Source organism: Polistes dominula, unplaced genomic scaffold (genome assembly GCF_049000335.1).
Source record: "Polistes dominula isolate Pdom_NZ unplaced genomic scaffold, Pdom_raw_medaka contig_26, whole genome shotgun sequence".
Lineage (NCBI taxonomy): Eukaryota > Metazoa > Arthropoda > Insecta > Hymenoptera > Vespidae > Polistes > Polistes dominula.
The window spans coordinates 421,054-447,245 of NW_028300939.1; the positions used below are offsets into that span (position 1 = coordinate 421,054).

Consider the following 26,192-nt stretch of genomic DNA (forward strand, 5'->3'; position numbering starts at 1 on the left):
CAAATGTAAACATAATATAATATCTATATATATATAGAACTATATATATATTGGGTTGGCAACTAAATTATTGCGGATTTTGTTTTACACCTAATTATATTTTTTAATAGCAAAGTAATCTAAACCTAATATTGAATAAATTTATATTTTTAAGTAACAATTTGGAATTTTCAATTCTTATTTAAAATCCACACTCAGTTGCCAACCTAATAGATAGAACAACTATAAATACGTAGAAGAGTCATTTAAAGATTACAATTTGCATTGTATTAGTGATTGTCCGTCCATAAGAAATAAAATGTTATGCATAGTCCAGCGTAGAAGAGCAGAAAGTACATCGACACGCAAAACGTGATTAATAGTTGGCATATTCTTGCCAAGTCCATGTTTGTATACTCAATTTCTATCTAGTTTTTTTTTCTATAGATCGAACAAGATATCTTGCTGAGAGGAAACACGATTCACGTTCATCAACTTCACGGTCACTTTTGCAACGTTAAACAAAAACGTTTGTTTGTTCAAAATTCTTCACAACACATTTCACATTTAAATTTGAATGAAACTCTATTGATAAAAAAAAAAAAAAAAAAAATATTAACATGGCACGTTTTTTTTTATCACTTCACGGTTACTTTGCAACATTACCAAAATTTCTGACAATATTTCAAAGTTGATTTTCTTCCAATGAAAACGATTAATAAAAAAAAGATATATATATGTATATAACTTAATCGTTAATCATTAAACGAATTTATGATAAATATTGAAACGTTGCATAAATGACTTTAAACGAGTATGAGAAATTTTCCGAGAACGATGAGTTTGCACACACTGCTAACGAATCAAATACTCCAGAGAATGCTGTCGTTGCTTCTGCCATCGGAGAACAACCCAATGGCTTCGATAATCGATGAAAGCTTATATCGTTAACTGACTCCCATATGGCCCTCTTCTGTCACTAAATATATAACACCTATGATACTTAAATACAAAAACAATACTTCAGTATTTATAAATAACGATATACTTTTTAATGCAATTACTTTTTCAACTTAGAATCAATGACAAATTTCTATAAAGAAAAAAAAAAACAATCTCTAACTGGTTAACACATTTTTACATTTCTCTTATTTCTTTTAATTTGCCGAATAATAAAGAAAAAAAAAGAAAGAAAAAATTAAAAACAATGTAACGCGAGGAATAAAGATTTCATTTATGTTTTATGCGAGAGATCACGCGATCGAGAGTTTTGCACGCAAGTGTTTTAAGTATACATATGTACATTGATTCTATGTATATCTTTATATGACTTAGGTATTCGTATACTTTGTGTATATACCTTTTTAATGATCAACGCGGGGTGGGCGGTCACGAAAGCGAAATGTTAACAGACTCTAACTTTTAATATAATTACATTTTACGTTTATCTAATTGTAAGTCTATTAGTTTACCGTTCTACAATTTGTCTAATCTATTTAATAACATTTTTCGAGTTTATCTTATTTCTAAAGTGAATATTTTATAGTAACAAATACATTATGTTTTATCAAATGAAGAAGAAGAAGATAAATGTTGATCAATGCATGGGGTTGTTCTCCTTTTGAAAAACGCATTTAAATGACTAACGACTCACCCTGAGCATCGAATTGTCTACGTCGACGTAGCATAGATCTTCCCTGAGATGATACTTGACCAATTCTATTGCTGTGACCACCCTCGTGTGATTCATCTTCCCCTGCACTCGTTGCACTATCTCGTTGTATCACTTGGTCGTTACCGATGATCAATGGTATCGTACTATTACCATTACCGCCAAAAAATTTCAACTTTCTTGCCAGATCAACCCCATCATGCAATCCCGTCTCGCTCAGTCTAAAATTCAAATTATTCATGAGATTTATTATAATATAATTCATCAAACAAACGATTGGCGACCACTAAAGTGTCAAGGGTTCATTCTAAAGCTTACCTTACACTCTCGCTGCCACTACTCTCATATCTTGCACTACTATTTGATTCTCTTCTGCTTCTACTTATCGCATCTCGTATTCTTTGAGAAGCTGAACAAGAATCTCCACCTATTTTTCGTGGAAGTGCAGGTGTCGGTTCACTTTCACTCTCTCTAGGACTATATCTCGAGGATCTTGTACTCAAAGGACTTGCTTCTGGTGATAAATGCTGTCGAATAGAACATTCTCATTTACTGTCAAGTTTTTTTTTTTTTTTCATATTTTATATTTCATTCAATAGGTGTCTAGAAAAAATTAATACTCACGCTGGAGCAACGTTTGTTTGGTGTTTCATCCGTATCGTCTGGATTAGAAAATTCTTCTTTAGAAAATTTTCTACGTACCTATTTAATTCATTTATATTTATATCAATATTTGATTATTAATCGTCGATAAAACATTAACACGTAGATTTACAGATGTTTTGTTACTTACCACTTGAAATTCGTCCAATTTCTTGGCATGACCAATATCAGTTAAGGATCTTCGATCATTCGTACCACACACCCCACTGATATCAAAATCATTGGAAGGAATATCTTCGATAATTTTATCATCCTCTATTGAAACATCTCTAAATTCATTATCCATTGTCCTTTTAATTTGTTCATCCTCATCTTTTTCACTTTTATCAACAACACCACCACCACCACCACCACCACCACCACCTAACATCGTGTCAACTTGTTCTAAACGTTTCTGTTCAATTAAAACAACTTGTCGTTTAGTTTGCAACTGTGTTCCTACGTCGTCCTCGAAACTTTCCCTTTTCTTCTTGCTTTGTTCACATGCAAAGGTAAATAATTTCGATTTGGACATTGTAATATCGCCCACACGTTCCTCCACCTCTTCCTCCTCCTCTTCCTCCTCCTCCTCCTTTCCAGTTTGCTTTCCTTTTGTAGCAACGCTCGCATTTGAATTTGTACTCTCCCTACCCACGTCGTCCTCTTTGCTATTATCTCGTCGGAATATTCGTATTTTACTTTCCTCTTTTGAATTACTATGATGATGATTATTATTATTTACGTTTAGGTTCGAAGTACCAACACCACCACTACCACCACTACCACCACCTTTCGTATCGTCTTTCAAATCTTTTCGCAAAAGCATCGATGATGCTTCGATACGTTTGTTATTGTTGTTCTGTACGTTAATCCTAACGTCGTCCTTGCTATCCTGACGTTTTATCAATCTATTAATATCTTCTTTATTTCTAGGTGACAGGAGTTTCGGTATCAAACTTGGCACGCTTATGTCCTCTCGACTGCGTCTAAGGTCATCGGTGCTTCCTCTATATCTGAAACGTATTCACATTGCATTTAGAACGAGAAAAAAGGTGTAAATACATTGAAATAATTCTATTGTAATACAACTCTATCTATGAAATGTTTAAAGAACCTACAGACTTAGATAATCTTTAAATAATAAATAGCGAGTCAATCAAGTTATCAATCAAGTCAAAAGAACACACATGTGTGTTGTATTATTATACCTTTGTGGTATAAGAGATCGTCTCGGTGATTCCTGAGGACTCCTGATATCCTCGAATTCCTTGGAACTCCTTTTAAATATTGGAATATTCGATTTTCTTTCGCCATATTTGCTCTGTGACGATTTAACATCCGGCGAGATTAATTTGGAAAGAATTCTTGGTGGTTTGAGTAAAGAAATTCTAGGTGTACCAACTGATTGTTCTTGATTAGTATTCCCACTAATAATTTCTTCCTGTACCCCCTCTTTCGTTTTATTATTATTCGTCAGATTTTTGTCGTTTTTTTTGAAAGAATTTTTGTCACTTGATGCAGCAACAGAAGAAATGTCCTCGTTCAATCTGACCTCTCCACGTATTTTATCGTTTTTTTTCGTTCGATCGTTAGATGCAATATCAACAGATCGTGAGATAATTTTCTCAAAGAAAGATGATTCGTCGTTTATAATATCAATGATAGTTTGAGGTAAACTCGTTCGATTTTCTTCCTCCGATCTTGACAAAGATGAATTATCCTTTCTTACGGTACACCTTTTTTCGACAGATTCACGATATTTCTGTCGTTTAATTGGTAAACTTCGATATAATCGTAATTCAGGTGACTTCCTTGCAGCTGACCAATGTGTAGGTGGTCCTACAATAACACATCAAAGTATTGTTAATAAACTTGTTAACTTAAACTTGATTTCAGTTGAAAAGATTAAACATACCGTTGATCGTCCAGGCACGTCGAATATTATATTGTTTCAATATATCGAATGGTGATGATTTGATATCATCGATGAATATTTTTCTTCGACAAGATAAATTATCCTCGTTCACCCATTTGCCTCCAGTGATAATGTGCAATTCTCTACAAATGTAATAATTATTATAATATATTAATTAAAAAATCAAATAAACGACAATAAAAAAAGAACATGAGAAATATACTGACGCGATATCATAGCAAAGGGTGCAAACCCATTCAACGTCTTTAGAATGGTCGTTTTGTTTGTTGGTACTTTTGACCTCGATACGGCACCGTTTGCAAACCCTATACCTGCAACGAGTACACGTAGCCCCTGTGTTGTAAAATCTACCGAACGGTGCTAAACATCTCTCACATTCACGTCCTTGGTAGGGCGACGATTCGACTGGTGCCTTCAAAAGTCCTCCCTTTTTTCGAGTATATTGCAAATCGTTTTTCAGTCTTCTGCAAAACAACACCAATTCTTCATTAGAAAAAACACAAGATACATAAGTATGTGAAAATAAAATAAAATATAAAAAATAAATAATCATATCACATTCTAAGATCATTTTACGAATAATTCGATGTAAACAAACTTAAAAAGAAATTCAAAGAATTGTAAGAAACGTAAATGTTAATTAATATTAGCTGTTTCTTTTTACTACGAAATTATTAACAATTCTTGCTGAGTGTTACTCTAAGCAAAGTCTACCGTTCACCATAATCGCGATCATTAATCATAAACTCGTACGAAATTAATCATACGTCGTGAGAGATTGATTCGATCGTGATAGCTCATCGAACGTGTTTCGAGATTTACCATTTCTATTTGGTTTTTTTTCTTCTTTTTTCTTTTTTTTTTTTTTTGTTGCTGTTTCATCGAAAATCACTATTTCGAAAGAATCTTCTTCTACAATATTTGATTTTTAATTTATAAACAAAATAGGTATAATAATAATATATTGATAGCATTTGCGAGAGTGGGTTGAAAAGTTTGAAGAAGAAAGTGAAAGTATATTCGAAAAATATCAATGAATTTAATTAGAAACAAATTATTCCTATTTTAAACTTCATATTTTTTCAACCCACCCACTATTATATTATATTATAATATTGTAAAAATATTGCAAATTTGATTGTTCTTAATTTAATAGACTTTCAAAGGTTTCAAATATTTTCTTTTCAAGATCACCAATCAAAGATATTTTTCTCAATGACAATTCGAACGATCTAACAAAAGGTACACACCTTATTTTTGGCACGCTTGACAAACTAATCTATAGGTACACACACGATTTCTTTTATTTTACTTTCAATCTCGAGAATGAACCATACACACACAACACACCTATTTATATGCAATTCTTTTAACATGTGTATACTATTGAATCGTAACATCATACGATCGATGATAAATTATCTACACATCCGTTTTATTATAATATGTGTTACAGTATGATAGAAAGAGATGGTTCGATTTTCATTCGCATCAGTGTCATTCGAAACGATGATAGTGAGTCATCATAGGCGTACACACACGTACACCTAGTTTCTTTTGTTATAAAAAGAAGCAACTTGAGGTTGCTACATCTCAACGTCTATCTAATGCCAACTGACATGAGAGACTGTATCACAATAATTATTATTATAATGATGACGATTACGATGATGCTAAATTATATTTGCATTTAATAGAATCCATCATCTTAACCCTAGATAAAAACAAACAAATAAACAAACATTTCGATTCTCACCAAGATTTAAAAAACTCTTCCAAAGTATCCAAGTTAAACCATAATTGATCTATAGATCTCTGATGATAGTGGTGGGGGAAATTTTGGAGAACTGAATTCAAAGGATTTCAAAGATAAAACGGAATAAAATGATGATGATGATGATAATAATAAGATATAAGATTCAGATAAAGGTTGAAGACAACTGGGGCTGGTTGCAGTGTTTGAGTACTTCCTCCGTCATTGAACTGTGTTCGAAGAAACAAATGCTAGTAGCCAAGATATACGTCCGGCCGGCGAAAGACGATCGGTATACACTGGTGACAGTGCAACACAAAACGGTACACATTGACAAGAGAAAGAAAATACAGGTATATAATACACACACAACATGCACACAACCAACATACACACAAACCACTTTAGGTGTTGGCCGTTGCTGTAGTCGCACAGTTGAGACGCGACCGACCGGTGGTATCAACCAATGAGCTGCTTCGATGCACCAAGAAGAATCCACGCTCACACATACAATCGTCATATATAAACATAAGAGTACAACGTTGTGTGTGTTCTCCTATCGTTTATTCAGTTCTACGTGCAATCACTATATATAGTATATAGTATATGTATGTATATTTGTATTACAACAAATACGCATAAATTTATGTATATATATATGTATATAAGTGTACAGTGATCTTTCCGTTCCTCGAGAAACTTCTCGCGATCGGTTGGCCGGTCTTCTCGGTTATTTTCGTATTTGATCGGTTAAGTTCGCTATGGCGGGGGCGTAACTTAATGCACATTGGAGAACTTTTATTTGTCCTTTAAATAAATACAAATAATTGATAATACTTGTATAAAAAAAATAAACTACGAATGAGTTCATTTTTTCTTTGACCAAGTTGAAGTTCGATTATTGCTGAGAGTGTGAGTCAGCACAGAGTCATAGAATTAAATGGAAAATACCTTTAGGGTTTCCTTATACGTTTTCTTACTAAAAATATCTAAGAACATATTTTTAATATCTTGTATAACTTTATAAATAAATAAATATATAAGTATCCATCAAATAAGGTTTTCTAGCAAGTCTCTCTTACGGTTTTGTCTAATTATTTTTAAGATATTTTACAAAATAATTCAAAATATTTCAAATGAACAATTAGTCCATTTAATTTATACACGAGTGCACGTGTCTGCGTATGATTAGGTTCATAAAATAAAATCTAAATAAGGAAGAGAGATAGAACGAGTTTAATAATTTGTCGTTGCATCGTTGAAGACGTATGGTGTGTATCTTATGGTGTATTTAGATAGAATACCTATTGCTGCGTACCGTAGAAATCGCAACGGCAATTCCCGTAGTTAGACACGTCGTAGGTATGCACGAACACTGAATAAACCGTTATTCAACCTTAAGGTTTAAGGTCCGTTTGGCTAAGTACCGCTTTGGGCCTACTATTTCATGGGGCCGCCGTTCACAACTCCTTCACGAACGAGAAAACACGTTTGCAATTTCGTTTGTTTTTTTCTTTTTTTTTTTAAGATTTGACAGATCCGAACTCTTTGGATTTGTTAAAAAAAAAAAAAAAAAAAAAACAGTTCAACAACCTGTTGATTTATTTTTACAAAATAATTCATTTGACCTAAATTATGGTGAATTTTGTTTGTTCAAAAATAGAAATAATGCAATTTATAATTAAATACGTTTGTAACAAGTGTTACCGTACTTTTGTGCAATATAATTCAGCATTTCCGTTTATTATCGTTTCGTTAAATAAATAAAATAAATATAAGCATGTTTTTTTGTTGTTGTTCTTTTTATTATTCTTGTCCTTATCTCTCATTATTTCACTCTCTAAACGGGCGAGGTTTTTCAGTGAAAGGAAGGTGGTAGGCGAACTAGCTAGCTTAGGTAACAACTCGGATAGACTACTCTGCTCGTGTTACAACCAATCAGCTGATAGCTTCGTAACACGCCGATTGGAGAAGGACCGTGAGTTTGTTTCCAAGATAAACACGTTAAACTATGATCTTATTAATGGGATCATTAGTAAGATAATTTGAATTTTTGTTTCAAGTGAAAAATGAAATAAATAAAAAAAAAAAAAAAAAAAACAGATAGAAGATTTTTTGTAAATTCACGTACGAGCTTTCTAACCGGTCAGGTGGCAATAACGGAACATTTCTTCAGACGAGAACAACTCGTCTCTCTTGTGGTATTTTTTTGTTTTTTTTTTTTAAATGAAAAAAAAAAAGGAATAAAAAGAATTGTGACTATTAAAAGAAAATTCAAATGGATAAAGTTCGTGGATAGATAGCAACCACCTTGGGTTCTTTGTACCTTCGTGTGAAAGCGCCATTCTCGCGCGGCCGCGACCATACGAGAGCGAGACACACAGAAAGACGAGACTTTCGTTCGCACGGGGGGTCATACCTAGCCTCGAGGGAGCAGTCATTGACATTGAAGGAGAGAAAAAGAGAGAGAAACTCTCATAGAGAGCAAATACATCCTCAACAAACGTGACTAATATCTCTGCAACACCTTCATATATATGTATATACAGGTATACAGACCTATACCTGTCTCTCTCTCTCTCTCTCTCACACATACAACTGCATCTTCTTTCATCTCATGTCATATCATATCATGTTATCTTTTTTATTTTATTCTCATCATTTGTCGACGACAAATAATTTCTATAAATTCCCATAATATACAAGCAAGTGTGTGTGTATCATTAAAATATAAAATTCCTGTAGGAAAACATTTGTTCACATAATGTAGAAAATTATGTTGAAAGATTTGGCTTTTTTTTATAGTTTATAAACCTAGTACATCCACCTATACATAGATACACACATGTATACTTAAAAAAAAAAAGATTTCGTAATGTCCGTAATATTAGTAAATTACATGGTGTAAGATCATCTTCTAGACAACACGCAAAGATTTCGTTTAATTATAACCATCTATCATAGTCTCACATGTAAGGGGGGTAAAAAAAAAAAAAAAAAAAGTCAAATGAAAACCGTGTGATCTTCGTGACTCTCTAGTAAAATGTCTAATCATCGATTTCCGTTTAGGCCATTTCTTTCTCATTAGAATCGTTAGAAAGAGAAGTCAAACTATTCGATTTACGAGAGACGATTTACTATACTATTTATGTGTGTGTGTGTGTATATATGTATGAAATGAGTTCTATGAAAAGCTAATTAAATGGATCGTTAGACCGAGAGTCCATTAGACTTAACGACAAAATCGGTTCTAATCGTTCAACTAATTTTAAACGATAAAAAACTACACTCTATGATGAATAACATTCGAGAAAGAATCTATACGTGAATTATAATAAGTTTGTATTCTTATTGATTTGTAATAAATATTAATTCATTAAAAAGAGTACCTGACAAAGAGATTTCATATTAAAAATAAAATGTTTATATGAAATATAAATACCTATGAAAGATTTAAAATTAAATTGGTTGCCACGTTTTCACGTGGGTTACGCATCTCACGAAAGATGGCACAAGTACAGGTATAAACACACATATATATACACACACATGTAAGGAGTACCAGACGGTCGAAACCATTCCGGATAAAAGGTGAAAACAGGTTTTGCATGGACGTCTTATTCCAACGACGAGTAGAGTAGTCTTACTACGGTGTGTTCAAAGTTTTCTCTCTTTCTTTCTTTCCTTCTCTATCTTTATTTATTTCTTTTATTCTTTCCTTATTTTCTCTCGATTTATTTCTCTTTCTTTCTATCTTTTGCGAAAGGTAACAACAACGAGGTTCGCACACGTCGAAACGTTTATCGCCTCGAGCGACATAGAAAGTATAACGCAAATAACACTGATAAACCGTTCGGACTGTTACCTTAACGATATGAAAGTTCAAAATATCGCCAAACGACGGCCATATTGAATTATATATCCGTATTTATCAAAGAATTTCACGTATACAAATTAAAATGACATTATTCAATCAATATTCATTCTATGTAAAGCATTATTATATTATACTTCCTTATAATTGATAATAATAAATTTAGTAATTGCTATTTTATCGGTTCTTCTTTATATTATACAGGTACAGGAAGAAAACGTGAAGGAGAGAAAAAGAAGAATAAAAAAAAAAAAAGATAGAGAAAGAATATGGTATGTGCCTTCAATGGTGTCTCACGTAATACGTAATACATGATATATTCTGTACGTCCGGTCATTTATAATATGTTATATATAGATAACGTGATAACACATGAATTATATTATGCATTATTAATACTACTTTTTTTGTTCAATGTATATATGAATGTATGAAATTGAAATTTAATTAAAATGATATCCTTTAAATGCATCTCCTATTATAGGTACAGAATAAAAAACAATATAGAATTGTCTTCAAAGAAATTCAACAAATTTACAACTATCTTCTACAAATAAATTTCCAAAATAATTTCAAATTCATTTACCCTTGTTCCTCATCAAGTGATGATCCCTGTTGTTGCTGCTGTTGTTGTTGTTGTTGTTGTTGTTGTTGCTGAGGAGAAATTCGTACCACGTCGGTATTCGACATGGTGTTTACGTACTCCTCTTCTATTAAAAAGTCTCACATAACATTTCTCAAAACATTTGATTTTTTTACTCATACATCCAATACTATTTGGGTGTTGTTCTTTTTATCACTCAAAATCTTAACAAATGTTAACAAATTTAAGAACAAAAAACCTAAATAAAGAGAGAGAGAGAGAGAGAAGTAATCTGATCCCTGAACTGGATGTTCAGTTACGTTCGAAGGGTATTAGTGCGTGCACGTGCGCGTGAGAGTTTACACGCGACCGGCTGGCGCCCGTCAAGGCTAAACGATACAAAACTTTTACAAACGAAGACGAACACTACAATGAATCTCTTTCTTTATATCTATCCTTAACACTCTTTGTTTAAATTAAAAATTACAAGAAAAAAAAAATACCCAAGAAAAACTTGTCATTGTATTAAACAACAACTGGGTTTATCATTGCATCCATTTTTGAATAATAATATTTAGTTGACAAAAAATGAAGAAAAAATGGTTTAAAAATATCCCGCCAAAAGTATATACATATATATATATAAATTTAGTAGTTGAAACGCGTTGGTGTTCTCCAAAATGGAAGACACGAGAGGAAAGATCATGCACGACACGCAGCACAACACGCGGCGAACGACTCACTGGATTCGCTTCTCTTCGTTTCAGATTGTCGTGCCGCACCTCCTCCATTCCCTTATTCTCTTCTTCTTATTATTATTATTCTTATTCTTCTTCGTTTTCTTTTACCTCTCTTCTTCTTTTTTCTACCTGGACGTTCCTGCGACGAGACGCACGTACATTCACGCAAGCACGCACGAGAAGAAGCTTATGTGTGTGTGCGCGACGTCATCACTACTGTATATACTACAGGATAAAGATGGAAAATATAAATGAAAGAAAGAAAGAAAGAAAGAAAGAGAGAGGAATGGATACCTGAATCGCACACATACACATGACCTGCTGACGCACGCGTTTCTTTGACTACACGTATACATATACTTCTTATATCATACTAATACATATATGTACTTTTAAATTCAGTTAAAACTAAGAACTGTTGGTAGTACACCGTATAAATACAATTTCTCCAACTAATCAAATTGTTGTATCGTTGTATCATTCGAAATTTTCATTGATAAATATTCTTTTTAATAGCATAACAAAGATGCATACAATCTAAATGAAATATGTGTAACACACAAAATATAAAAAGATATTTTTAAATAGAAAGATAACTGTGTTTAGACAAGATGAATACGACAAGGTACACAAGCCGGTGTCAAACATTCTCTCTCTCTCTCTCTCTTTTTCTTTATCTAGTTTTCTCTTTCTATCACTTCTCAGGTAAAACTCAAAGAATTGTTCTCGTGAATAAGATACTATGTAATACATTTTAACATTGTTCCCTTCTCTGCAGGATACCACACTGATTTGTTATCCTTTCAATAATATTTACTTGTCAAATGAATAAAAATATCAAACATGACGTTACTACCTTAAAACGAAAATTTGAAAGGACGGTAAAATACTGATACCTGTTGCGCGTGAAAAGAGCTTCTACAACTCGTTTCCCCTTCTATTAATCCTTTTCACGATCTTAGCCAATCACCGTTGCAGGCAGTCACAAGGCTTACCGAGGATGCACGAACACCTGCCGAACTTTGTTCTTTGATCAACCCGCCAAATTTCGCCCGCTATTTTTCATTGCAATTTAAATGATCTTTTTTTTTTTTTAGAAATATTATAATCATCATTTGTAAAGACATATTCTTCTTATGAAAAATTAATTATTGGGTTTATTTTTTGAATTTCTTTTCATTCATTGAAGATTGTTTTTGTCTCAAATATTAATTAAAAGATATAAAGATATAAAGTATGATCTCTCGATTGAATTATAATTTGATACGTATGTATATGTAATCAAAAATATAAGGGAGAGAGTTGAGTTGATTGAAAAATACAAAATAAAAAAATAAAAAATAAAAGTAGAAACGCAGGTGGGTGCGTAGATCGCCGTTGGTTTTTTCATTTCGTACTCGGGTCACGTGCCAACTCCGGATGGTAATGTGTACTCACGTGAAATGCATTTAACTAGACCGTGCTGCACATAAGAGCCTCCGGATACAGTAAATAATATATAATAATGCTTCCTCGTATGAGACGTGCCAGTTATTTCTTTCTTTTTTTTTCTTTTCTTTTCTTTTTTCTTTCTATCATTCAAAATGTAGTCCTATTCTTCGAATATATGTATTCAAATAACAATAACTATAATACGAGTTAAAACGATCTAATAACGAATGTTAATTCATTCGATCGATTGCAATAGAAAGAAAAGATAGAAGAATAAAAGTTCGATGAACGTTTAACAAAGTTATGACGATAACATTTATGCAAGTTATACAAGAAAAATAATATAATGTAAATACATTTTAAACGATTAATTATAAAATTATTAAAAAGCAAACAAATTAATATAATTATTCGTCACACGTTGTAAAATTAATATCGAAAAGTTTTATAAATATATATCTATATATAGTCAAATATATTAATTCACATTAATTTCGATCGAAAATTTATTTGTGCAATAAATGAGTACGTCAAAGAGAATTGTAGATTAGCGAAGAAATATTTTCACAATTAGAGGTAACGATTATTAAAAAGAAATGTTTTTTTTTCCTTTTCTTTTCTGGCACATACAAAATATTCTTTTTGCTTTGATTAATAATGTGCGTTTAGAAAACAAAATTATTTTCAAATTATTCTCAAGTTATTTTCTTTGTTTTCTAATCACTTTTTTTTCTTTTTTCTTTCTTATAATACATTGATTTTTCTTGATTCAATTTGTAATCGCATTAATTTAAAAAGAATCAACGCATAGTAGGAGATACATTTGCTTTCTATTCTTTTTCTTTTTTTTTCGTTATATCGCTTGAGATAAAATCTTTCTTTACTATCTCGTTAATTATTAAAGGTAAATACGTTTAAAACAAGAAAATACAATAATAAAATTCTTTCTTTCTTTTTTTTCTTCTTTTCTTTTTTATAAATTCATCATATTTATAATAATCTTATGAATTATGTTTGGACCAAGTGCACGTAAAAATATATGCATTATGCGCCAAATGATGCATCGGTAAACTAGATGTCACGATTTACATGGCCCGCGAAGTTCATGGTGCGATACGGTCCTTTGTACTATAGTCCGTTGTTTTAAAGAATCATTTTAAACAAACAACATATTTTACATATACATTTAGCCTCATTTCTAAATCATTAAAATAACAAATATTATATTTGTAATAATAATAATAATTATTATTATTATTTTAACGCGATACACATATAGCATTTAAATAGATTATGTTTTAAAATGTGTAACATACGATATTTAAATGTATGGCACTTTCGGATATTATCAAAATTTGGGCTAAAATATATATGTATATATGTTGCTTGTGTGTATAATCTTGTTTTTTTTTACACCTTAGGCAGTATGGAAAATTCAAAGTCTTCTGCATTCTGTTGCAATTTCCAAAAACATTGGAATGTATCCCAAATCCCACGAAAAGTAATATGGTGTTTTTTAAAAAGCTGAATTACTATACGTTGGATATTATTCTAATATTCTTACTCAATTTCAATACACCATAATAAGATGAATCATTGAATTTTTAATTGTATGAATTTTTTAATTCAATAAGTTTTCATCACCATATGGAAGATCGAGATGCAACTTACACGGGCCAGGTAAACAGCATTGCAATTTTCTCACTTATACATTTACGTAAATCCATTCATAACATACACATACAAGCACGCATAATCATTCATTCATGATACATACATAGTATACAATAAAGATGTTCGCGCAATTCGTATTCACGTATTACTTTTTTTTTCTTTTTTATTTTATTCTCTATCTTTCCATATTGATATCACTCCCTTGCACGCACATTTCTTCCAACACTTTCAATATTTTTTTCTCTCTTCCTTCCTTCCTTCCTTCTTTTCTTTCTTTTCTTTTTTAATGTTACTTCATTTATACTTTGATTCTCAATAAAAGAATTAATATACATAGCTTACTTTCTTTCTTTCTTTTTTCGTTTTTTTTTTCTTTTCTAAACAAGTAATTGATACGCGCATACGATGTCATACAATGTGTATGTATAGAGAATTAATATGATCTAAAAATTGTTCTGCTGAAAATTTCTATGAAATATAACATTGGAGCGAATGAGATTGGAACCAATACTAATTGTAAAGAGTCCCCCATGAGAAGAAGAGGCGATACACGTTCATTTTTAATTATCGAGATTCGGCCTTCGTTTTTGGAGGCCTAAAGGCTTTCAATTTTTTGGCCTTCTTTTGTTTAGTTGCATTAGAACCAGATTGAAATGCTTTCCAGCTATCGACTCGTGATTGTCTAGATTCTTCAAAGTTTTTTTGCCACTCACGTTCTAAAGCTGCCTGAGCTTCTGCAGATAATTCCTCTTCACGTTTTCTTTTTCGTTGTTCAGCATCTCTCGTTGCTAGTTCTCTTCTATATCCACAAAAGAAAAGCAAGTTAGGTAATGGTCTTGAAATTATAATAAATCTTAATCACACTGCTTATCACATACTGCATATAACTTGACACCGATGTGCATGAAACATTAGTGTTATATATTATGATTGACACAGTGCATAATAAATTATAAGAAGAATCTTACCTTCGTCGTTCCATATCAGCAAACAATTTCATCGTCATGACCCATACAGCATGTCGATAACCTTCTTCGGTTTCTTCTTCCAACATATTAGCTGCCAAATTATCAGTCTTGCCTTCCTTTTTTAATTTCTTCTTTTTCTCAGCGATCTATAATTAAACTTACTACTAAAAAGATGTCTGCATACTATTATGTTGAAAAAATTATAAACACATACCATGTGATCAGTGCGAGCTTTTGCTTCTTCGATAACATCCATACATTTTGCTCTCGTCTCTTCATTTTCCAATGTCTTCCATGCTTTATTAACAACTGTACAATTTAAACAAATTTATGATTAATAAATGATAAATAAGATGAATAATAAATCAATAGAATATAAATAACATCTGATTTACTTTCAAAAGCTTGCTGCGCTCTCTCTGCATCATCTTGATTCTTGTCAGGATGTACCAGAATGGACATCTATATATAAAAATCTTTATTTTATTGAATGTTAACATACAGAAGAATAAAATTCTACTCACACGTCGATATTTCTTTTTGATTTCATCTATAGAAGTACTTGGATCTATTTGTAAAACTTCAAATGGATTCAAATTAAAGTAAGATGAACCTGGCCGCAATAATCTGTCAATTTGTTGTTTGGGTGTCAACACGGAATCCCTTTTTTCGATTTCTTTAACCTAAATAAAGATATAAATTAATAAGAATCATGTAAAAACTATGATCACTGCAAATCTATATATGCATGCATAAGTACATAGGTTAGAATATAGTACCGTATTAATAATTATAAAAAAAGGTGGACAAACTTTCAAGACATTTTATAACAATATGTATTATTGCATATAATTACTTTTAAAAAGTTTAAATAGATAATAATAAATTGTTTTAATGTTATAAAATGATATTTACAAAGTGACGTTTGAAGGAATTTGGACTAAAAATGTATTTATTTTCGTCGTTATGTAATAATAGAAAAAGATCGATCGTATAGTTAAAAGAAATATGAATAATTAATTATTATTATTAATTATGTTGCATTACATACCTCTGTATAAAACTCGTTGAATTCATCTTCCTTCTTCGTTGGAATTTCACTAGGTAAACTCGAGTTAGTTGCGGCCATCTTGATTTGTTCCTATTCGCCGTGTTCCCTTATCACCACCGATTCTAACCAATCTTGACACAAGAAACGTCGAAATGGAGACGATAGGTGTTTTCAATGGCGGGAAAATTTAAAATCGAAATATTGAAATATCAATTATTTATGATTTCTTTTAAAAATTCTTAAACAAAAAATATTCTATTATTTAAAAGGAATAAAAATATAATAATTTATGTTCTTTTTTTTATAGATCTTATTGATATTTTGTAATTTATCGTTATCTTCAAATATTCTTTTCTAAAACTCATTATTTATAAATATATATATATTTTGATTTAAATAATAATTAGGATTGGGACATGCGTGTATATATTGGCTGGCGACATAAAATTTGTTATTATTTTATTAACAAAGCTTAATAACAGCCAATAAACAAGTAATGCTTGTTCGCACGGTAATAAAGACATATCAAACGAAATGAAAATGGCAACATTCACATATTATGTTATTGCAGCATACACTTCTGTCAAAACTGATTTGACTAACAATTAATATCTAATACGTTCGAGAAATACTAGATACTAACACGCATTCATCTACTTATATGTATTCGCTAAACTTTGATGAGAGAGAAAACTTAGATTAAGTAAATGGGTGTAGTAGTTAGGTAGATAGTAGGATGTGTAAATACTAATATACGACATACTATACGACCATACTATATATCTTTTTCTAATCTCTAGCTTTGTAAATCTAAAAGAGTAAGCTAATCGTTACTATCCAATCTCTTATTAGACATAAAACGTATTAATTATAATATAATATTAGTCGCAAGAATCAATTTGTTAGAGATAACAAAATGACGTATAGAAATTGACAGTATAAAATCATTTCTAATTTCAATGGTCCGATGCATTATTCCCTTATTTCAAATTAGTGAATAAATGTAATTGTAGATAATACGATTTTGTATTTTTTTTTTTTTTTTGTTGCTTTGTTTTAATCTCCAACTAAATGATACTTGCGACATATTATGAACATACAGTAGTTTTCTCACACAACGGTGTATTTTATTTTTCTGTTAATAGTTTATATTTCTATAAGAGAACTAGCGATTAAAGATATTAACGATTAAAATAGAAAATCCAGAGGCGTATAAACATATTTTTATAATATGAGTATTAATATAAAATAATATATGAAACAACACATTGATTTATTTTCTAATTTAATCAAAATTGTAGGAAGGAATGTGTTACGTGTGTTTTATAAGAAAAACATCTTCAATATTCTAAATTAAATATACGGTATAGATTTTCTATAGATAAAAAAAAAACAAAACTACTAGAATAGCATGGGGAAAAGAAAATAGAACTTTTTACGCCTCTGTACATTTGTCTCACATTTTTTTTTTACCATAAAGTACACAAAGCTAGCGAACCAACGATAGAAATCTCAACGTTTCTAATCTAATTAGATAATATTATATCGTAAGTTTTAAAATGTATTATCATGTGAGAGAAGTAATAATGCTGGGACACGAAGATATAATTAATATTATCTATTCATTAAAAAGAACAAATAATTATCTTTTAAATAAACGTATTTTAAAATGCGCATATTACAATAATAATAATAATAATAATAATAATAATAATAATAATAATATATTCATTAATTTTTAATCCTTCATATCCCAGATTTGTTTTACCTATCTACAAAATGAACATATGAAGCAACGTTGAATAATAAAGTGGAATAAAATTGAAATGTATGATTTACAAATTACATGGTGTTACGAAGGATTAATTAATTAATCGTACAGACAAAAAAAGCGTACATAATTGAAAAATATACTTTTTCTAATGAATGTTTTATACGCTAATCTAACACGCTACATTTAAAATAACTTTTAAATGAATTATTATTATTACTTCTCACTGTGTAAGCAAGTAAAAAGGATCACCGCTCTTTTATCTAACACGTGTAGAGTTAAATGTCTTTAGAGATATCATTAAAAATATATCCTTATATAGACATGAATTGAATCGTGCGATTATTGGCTTGATTTATTCTTGATGATTCAAAAATAATGAGATTGACTAAAAGTGCTGTTTATAGAAATCAATCGCGGACGGGAATATATTATACCCATTTCAAATTCCTATTTATTATTATTTTTCTCTTTTTACTTTTTACTTTTTATCTTTCATTTTCTTTTTTTTTCTTTACCTTTTATTTTATTTTATTTTATTTTTTTTCGTAAGATCATTGAAGAAGAATTTGTCAAAATATATTTCTTCATAAAAATTGACATTGATAAATTTATATATATTTATATATATATATATATATATAATAACTTATCGATATGCATATATCTGAGAATTATTATATATATCCTTAGAAAGCCGAGATACACGTGTGTATGTGTGTATGTATGTATGTGTGTGTGTGTATATATGATCGTAAGAGAGAGAGGGGTGGGTGGGTAGGTGGTTAATTTGAAAAGTTCAAATTGACAAAATAGGAGGAGAGGAAAATGGAAGGAAGGATGTATTTTGTAAAATACATTGTAAAATATCTCAAGAAATTTGAGAACAGTTAGAGATGAATGAACAAGCACTAATAATATTTGAAAAGATTCAACATTTTGGGATATGATTATTAGACAAGTAGATTGGTCGAAATTTATTCTGTCGTACTATCAAGAAGCACACTTATTCAAGATAAGGGAGGTGTGTTATGTAAAGGGAATAAAAAGGATCATTCAAGGATGATCTTTTTGCACATTTACACGATGACGATGAACAAAATGTTCGTAGATACTTTGACCTAGTCCAAATATATTTTATATTTTATTTTATGATTTTATTCCTATTGATTTTATTCAACAGTTTTTGATTAACGATCAGATTATTTTTGATAATAGGAGACCAAGTCATAGAATCTAACGTGAGATAATTTTCAATATTTAATATATATATATATGTATATGTATATAGATCGTATTATATGACACCACACATCAGCACGATAAATTATGTCTACCATATACACAACTCTTTAAAACACATTAGGTAGATCTCTCATATCAGACATATTAAATCTTCCATATATGCTTATTATAATTACACTTTAAGTGTTCATTAAATTCGATCTCGATGGATAATCTCGGTAAGATGATCATCTCGTTCATCGTTTACTCGCTCATTTGTTAATTATTATTATTATTATTATTATTATTGACGTTAACGGGGAAAAATATTGACGGCCTCCGGATATTATTTTATTATTATTAATATTATTATTATAATATTATTATATATCAAATCGACGTGAGTTTCAAGTTTGATTATTATAGATTATCTTTCTTTCTTTTTTCTTTTTTTAACGTAGAGATGAATCCAACGAGAAACGATATTTCATTTTGTTAAATCTTATCGCGTTATTTTTTTGTGTTTTGTTTATAATATAATATATCAATTTATTATACGTGTTATAATCTTACATCACATTCTATAAAAATTTCACGTAAACGTCCATAGGATATTATTATTACTATCTAATATATTATTTATGTATGCACACAACATTCTCATTTTTTTTTATTTATTTATTTATTTGCGCACGGAAAAAACACTAATAATATATTTTTCGCATGTATAAACTTTCAAAATTCTATTTGGCACTCTCCTAGTTTCGTCAAAAAAAAAGGCGAGCACGCTTTTGCTAGATTCTTCAATTCAGAGACATTGCATTGGAGTATTCGATTTACTCATTCACTACACATACTTTTAATTTTATTTTATTTTATTTTTATTTTTATTATTTTTTTATCTTTTTTTCTTTTTCTTTCTTTCTTTCTTTTAATGCTTTACAATTATGTATGTATATATATATATATATATATATATATATATTTTTTTTTTATATATTTATACGTTAATTGGTCTAATCGTAAGAAATCGTCATTATTTTTAATCCACTCGCATACAAAATATTATTCGTGTGTGTGATAATAATTATATTATATTATATATTATATTTAATCGTTATACAAATACTATAATAATGTTATGTGTGCTGTGCTGACTTTATTTTTTTTTTCTTATTTAATATTTAATTCTGTGTTTATTTTTTTTTTTTTTTTTTGGTAATTATTTTCTTTTCTTTTTTCTCTTTATTTTTTATTTATTTATTTATTTATTTAATTATTCCTTCATCTTCTTCGCAAAGAAAAATCGATTTAAATTTGACTCGAAAAAGTAAAGGTGTATTATTCATCGTTTCGTATTTTCTTATCATATTGTGAATTTTTATGAATGCAATTGAAATTCTTTGTTGATAAAGTGTAATAAATAAATAAAAAAAAAAAGAAATCTCTTAATAAGAATTATTTTTGTTATCTTGTAAATTAAAGAAGATAGGCACGTGCGATTAGAAAAATTATAAAAGACCCCATCTTGAAAAATATTCATTCATTATGCATTTAAAACTCGGCACGTTTTTGTTTTTTTATAATATATGTACAATTCTTATTATATTTTTATGTATACCTGTGTAGAAGTTATTCACAATAAAAGCTTTTTTTTTTAAATATTACATTCTAAACAGTCACTGCGGAGATAATATTTGTTTTATCGAGAAAGATTAAGCTGGATGCAGATCGTTTAAATAGAATAATTTATAATAATTATTTGTTCTTAAACGAGTTTGATTTTTTTTCATTGATTATCAGAGATATGATAAAGTTAAATTAGATCATTTCAAATTTGTTAATTTCACAATTACATTTAGCATGGATTTTTTTTTTTGACAAAATTTTCTTATTCTCCCCTAACTTCCATCGATAATTATGACGTTTATTATTATTGTATTTTCATTTTATCTCATCTCATCTTTTTTATTTGTTATCGTTAAGTTAAGAAAAAAAGTATATTCAAAAAATACTTTCGTCTGTATAATTTGATCTTTTCTTTGTTTTTATTTTTTGTTTTTTTTTTTTTAAATCCCGAATATAAGTGGATCATAAGTTACTCTCAATATTTTTCATAGATTTAATTATTAATTCTTTTTCCAGCAATTATTTTAAAAAACTAATTTCTTAAATAACAAATTTCGACAAATTTCATTTGATGTGATGCGCGTAACTGTATCCAGTGAACGTTTAATAGAATAATTCGAAAGGGGGATGTTTAATTAGCTTTGATTATCTATTTTGATGAGTTGTGCCTTTTGATTAGAGTAGGATTCAAGTTATAGGGGTTTCTAAGTTTATGGGGTTGCTTGGGGGAAACTTGATGATAAGAATGAGACGAAGAGAGACAGGGATACACTGTTTAGGGTGACTAGAAAGCGTGTGTTATCGAATATTTTCAAAAATATCATCCGACACGCTAAATTACATTTTGTATTTTGATTTCGGGCTGTCAGCCATTATTTTGTTTCCTTTATATATATATATATTTATTTCATTTATATTAATATTATATTTTTGTATATATTTATATGGGAGAAAACAGGCATCCTTATTGGCTGTCACGCAGCTACCTAAACATCATTAATTATTACAACAATCATTATCGAACACCATATTATCATTAAGACACATATATATACATATATACATATACATATATAATATATATATATGTGCCTCTTTTATTTAGCCAATGTTATAACGACGATTACGCGCGCGGGAGATATGTTTTATTATTAATTATTATATTTAATTATATTAATTATATTTAAATAAGAATCAAAGCAACGTTTAGAGACACTCTTTTTACGTCAATTATAAATTCGTATGTATTATATGTGTACCATATGTATGTGTATATATGTCTATTGTATTTTTTTTTTTTTTAATCATCTTGCAAGAACTGCTTAATAATAATAATAATAATAATAATAATAATAATTATTATTATTATTATTATTAGTTTGACTTAGAGAGCACCGATATGTCTATACAAAAAATTCTATGCACTGGCTATTGCTTTAACTTTTATTTTGGATGCATTTCTTTTTTTAAAAGGATGACGGATTTGTTTTTTTATTTTTCTTTTTATTTTTATTTTTTTTTTCATCATTAGCTTAATATTTTGTCCTGTTGTGTAGGTTGAGTTTCTTCCATTATGCATCACGGAATTGACTAACACATTTTCATTTTCTTCTTCCTCTTCTTGTGTCTCTTTATTTACTTTTTTTTTATTTATTTATTTATTTTTTTTATATAAAAACTCGAACAGAATTCGAGCAAGGAAGCAAAGAAGGAGAGAAGTCCTGTTTTCACATTTATGTCTTTCATAATTTCGCGGTTGCGTCCACTTTTTACGGACGAACATGCGCGCTTATTATTACTATTATTATTACTATTATTATTACTTATTATTATTATTATTATTATTATTATTATTATTATTATTATTATTATTATTATATACATATAAATGCGTATTATGGAAATTGTGGACATGAATTTCAAGGGGTTGGAATAATAAATAGGAGAAGGACAAATGTTCTCTTTTTTTTTTTTTGGTGTGTTAGTGTATGTGTTCCTGCCTATCTAATTATTTCCATTTTATAAGCAACGTTATTCTCTCTCTCTCTCTCTCTCTCTCTCTCTTTTTATTATCTTGATCTTCTTCTTCTTCTTTTTTTGTTTCTTATTCTTTGATTAATAAAAATCACGTATGAATAAGCCACGCTATCGAACATTTAAAGAAACTAAAGCGCGGATTTGAGTTTTTTGTCATTTTTCTTCTTCTTACATTTTTGTGTTCCAATGTGCAAGCGGCTATTCCGATATCGATATCAGAATTTTTTTTTTCTTTAAAAAAAAAAAAAGGGGTGTTCCTTTTTTCTTTTAATTTAAATTATCATTTTGTTTGTTCGTTTGTTTATTTCTTCTTCATCTTCTTCATCATCATCTTCTTCTTCTTCTTCTTCTTGCTACGTTAATACGTTCTTTAAATTGTTTTCATTTTTTTTAAAAGATTATTATCTCGACATCTACTCGATAAATGATAGATAATAAAAAGAAGAGAAAAAATGAAAATATCATAAACGCATTAAGGATAATCGTTTTGGTTTTTCATTTTTTTTTTTTTTTCGAAATGTTTATATTACGAAATCGATATGTTTAGAATTATTTTCATTGAATTAGAAAAATTGTCTCACACATTCGATCATCTTTTAATGCGTTTAATAAAACATTCAATAAAATCATGAAAAACATTAACTACTTATTTCTAATTAATTGTATCATTCCTTTTTTTTTTGTTTAGTGAGAAAACAAATAAACTATTGATAAGAAAGAAAAAAGAAAGATGTTCTCTAATGATAAGAGTGGATGAAAATGCGAAGATTATAATCAATTAAGGTGATACCATGGTCTGTGCACCCCCTACACCGATGCGCCTCGAAATGACCTTTTGATTTATAAGGTCATCCGTGGCGAACGGTGAAGGGGGTCCGGCCGCTATGCTTGATCCAACTCGTGACAAACCTCCATGTAGTCTGGATTGTGCATTATGTCTTTTATCATATCTTTCAGAATCGTATAACGTGGAAACATCGGATATATCTTCGAATTGTTGTATTCCTCCTATACAACAAAAATTTATATATTTATATAGACACAAATTTCAAATTTTTAACCCTTACAGTGCTATAAACGCATATACGTGTTTAGTAATATTAATGTCTAATTATATTCAAAAACCAAAACTTTAATTATTAAATATAATTAATATATTTTTTATAATTACAATAATATTAATTAATTAATAATAAATTATTCCCCTATAAATTTCTACAAAACATTTGAGTTAAAAGTATTCACCACTCGAAGGGTTAAATATGCACAAAATAAATCAAAATGAATCATTGGGTTGGTCCAATTAAAAATTGATTTTATTCTCACCTTCAGAACACGAATAAGATTCCTTAATCCTGTATACTTTTTCAACAGTCTGTACAGATCATTGGTCATATGGGTATTCTCCGATTCGATTATTGCAGTAGTCAGGCCTGCATCAATGACATAATGGAAAATGAATAAATTAATTGATAGGAAACTCCCATTCTATATTTGTTTACGCAATATACGTATATATTACGAGTTATTTCAATTTTCTATTATTTCTTTCATAATGATCATTTGTATATTTTATGAACGTATCGATGATTAATTATACGTGGGAAATTACAACAGAATGAGATAATAACAATTTAGATACTATATCAATTTATTATTGATAATTGCACGAAGACGTATTAAACGAAATAGTGAATATTATTTCTATTACATACCTTATCCAATTTCACCAAACGAGTTAATTTATTATTAAAATGATCATAATAATTCATAAATATGTTCACGGGATATTTCAATCATCTTTATATAGAAACATTCAGTGTTACAATATGTTTATCAACTAATAAATTAATTATTAGGAATTTTTTTTCTGCCCGAAAGATAGGCAACCCGTAATACATGCGTGTAACAACAGTTTTGACTGCAAAAAAATTCCACCCCAGTAGATGGCACCCGCAAGCAACATTTTCAAAGTGTGTTTGGAGAGTTGCATACGAACAGGCGCGCATTTTTATAATTAAAATAATAATTAAATAAATAATTATAAATTAAAAGTACAAATAGTATTATAACAATGTTATATAATAAATTATCTTCGAAACTTGTTTATTTGAAGGTTTTACTTCTAACTTGTGTGATATGCACATTTCAATTTATACACGTGAAAATACCCAAAAAACATTTATCACTTATTGAACACAACCCTTTCATATATACAGACACATATATATTTTTTCTTGTCTCCAATTTTAATTAATCGAAGAAATACAAAAAATGGGGAAAGATCGTGAAAGTATAGTAGACATTTTTTGTCCCTTTTTTTTTCTTCCATCTCATTCTTTCTCTCTTTCATTTTCTACGTTTCCCCTTTCTCCACCTGTTCCCCTGCCACCTCACCAATTCATTTCTTTTTCCGTTCTCCCGATAATGGCGTTTTTACTCACCCTCGAGTCTCTCAATTCGTTCCCTTTTCGTCTCAGCTTCCTCTGCCAATCGTGCCGAGGTTTTCACGCCCTCTCCACTCTTGTGAGTCTTTTCCATGATGGAACAGGCACGCAGGACGAAAGCTAGAACGGTTTCTTGTTTCTCTTGCCTTGGTATATCCACTAACGTCCAGTACTGCGTCTCCAGTTTGATCACATCCTGAGAAAAGGGACGAAAACCGCAACTACGGGGGTAAACCAGGTATATATACCTATCTACTACTTATATACTTCTAAGTATACGTGCTTTATGTACATACATATATAAGAGTCAAAACCACATCACAAGCAATTTTGCTATCTCTCGACGAGATAAGGGTGAAAGAAAGGAAAAAAAAAGCGAAATACTTTTTCACATTAAAATTGTCATCAAAGGAAACATGTATTATTATATTATATTAGATTGTTTATTTAATTAAAAGAGGAATATGGAAGAGAGAACAAAATATGTTAATAATATCAAATTTATATTTTAATATAACATATCGAAAATGTTTTTATCAAAAATGCACACAGCTGGTGCTACCTACACTGCTGATATTTCTAACACGAAATTACAGAATCGATAGTATCGATAACGTCGATAACTTTTAAAGAAACTCGTATTACCTCGATAAAATGACATAGTAGTTTCATAAGAGAAATCTTTGAAAAAGGTATGTGAGATGGGTAGGGAAAAGGGGGTAGAGAAAAGAAGGGATAGAACATGAAATTCCATGCGCGAACTTAATTTCATGCTGGGATA

At 29.7% G+C, this 26,192-nt stretch overlaps 3 protein-coding genes and 1 long non-coding RNA gene across 13 annotated transcripts in view; 1 reads left to right on the forward strand and 3 right to left on the reverse strand.

Annotated features, from left to right (window-relative positions):
• LOC107073054 (uncharacterized) overlaps window positions 1–14,670 on the reverse strand; it is a 32,606-nt gene extending 17,936 nt beyond the window's left edge. For all 4 annotated transcript variants that reach the window (XM_015333467.2, XM_089171563.1, XM_015333466.2 and 1 more), the window contains exons 1-8: window positions 10,443–14,670; window positions 4,436–4,693; window positions 4,209–4,351; window positions 3,502–4,132; window positions 2,445–3,306; window positions 2,276–2,353; window positions 1,970–2,178; window positions 1,634–1,872 (exon numbers count right to left, since the gene is read on the reverse strand). In XM_015333467.2, the coding sequence (XP_015188953.2) occupies window positions 1,634–1,872; window positions 1,970–2,178; window positions 2,276–2,353; window positions 2,445–3,306; window positions 3,502–4,132; window positions 4,209–4,351; window positions 4,436–4,693; window positions 10,443–10,546 (2,524 nt within the window). In that variant the 5' untranslated portion in view covers window positions 10,547–14,670. The remainder of the gene's footprint in view (window positions 1–1,633; window positions 1,873–1,969; window positions 2,179–2,275; window positions 2,354–2,444; window positions 3,307–3,501; window positions 4,133–4,208; window positions 4,352–4,435; window positions 4,694–10,442) is intronic.
• Window positions 8,133–10,323, forward strand: LOC149032846 (uncharacterized). Of its 2 annotated transcripts, XR_016176259.1 has the most exons (3): window positions 8,155–9,633; window positions 9,749–9,971; window positions 10,061–10,323. It is a non-coding gene; the product is annotated as an uncharacterized LOC149032846 (long non-coding RNA). The 2 variants fall into 2 exon arrangements; XR_016176258.1 differs by having other exon boundaries at window positions 8,133–9,971.
• A 3-nt stretch (window positions 14,671–14,673) lies between the features above and the next one.
• Window positions 14,674–16,433, reverse strand: LOC107073052 (dnaJ homolog subfamily C member 8). Its single transcript, XM_015333462.2, has 6 exons — window positions 16,304–16,433; window positions 15,777–15,935; window positions 15,648–15,714; window positions 15,467–15,561; window positions 15,253–15,398; window positions 14,674–15,083 (listed from the first exon to the last, which is right to left on the reverse strand). The coding sequence occupies exons 1-6, from the start codon at window positions 16,379–16,381 to the stop codon at window positions 14,849–14,851; spliced, it is 780 nt and encodes a 259-aa protein (XP_015188948.1). The 5' UTR covers window positions 16,382–16,433; the 3' UTR covers window positions 14,674–14,848.
• LOC107073053 (uncharacterized) overlaps window positions 16,303–26,192 on the reverse strand; it is a 51,559-nt gene continuing 41,669 nt past the window's right edge. For 4 of the 6 annotated variants that reach the window (XM_015333465.2, XM_015333463.2, XM_089171566.1 and 1 more), the window contains 3 exons: window positions 25,409–25,607; window positions 24,291–24,397; window positions 16,746–23,972 (listed from right to left, as the gene is read on the reverse strand). In XM_015333465.2, coding sequence (XP_015188951.1) covers window positions 23,847–23,972; window positions 24,291–24,397; window positions 25,409–25,607 — 432 coding nt within the window. In that variant the 3' untranslated portion in view covers window positions 16,746–23,846. Of the gene's footprint in view, window positions 16,435–16,745; window positions 23,973–24,290; window positions 24,398–25,408; window positions 25,608–26,192 lie in introns of those variants that run through there. The other 2 variants (XR_016176257.1, XR_001476684.2) reach the window with 2 other exon arrangements.

Excerpts from the sequence above, each read along its gene's own strand:
- LOC107073052 (XM_015333462.2), bottom strand. The coding sequence starts at position 16,381 with ATGGCCGCAACTAACTCGAGTTTACCTAGTGAAATTCCAACGAAGAAG. Across the intron at positions 15,715-15,776 it reads TCAAAAAGAAATATCGACGT|ATGTCCATTCTGGTACATCC; the intron begins GTGAGTAGAATT and ends TTTTATATATAG. Across the intron at positions 15,084-15,252 it reads GCTGATATGGAACGACGAAG|AAGAGAACTAGCAACGAGAG; the intron begins GTAAGATTCTTC and ends TTGTGGATATAG.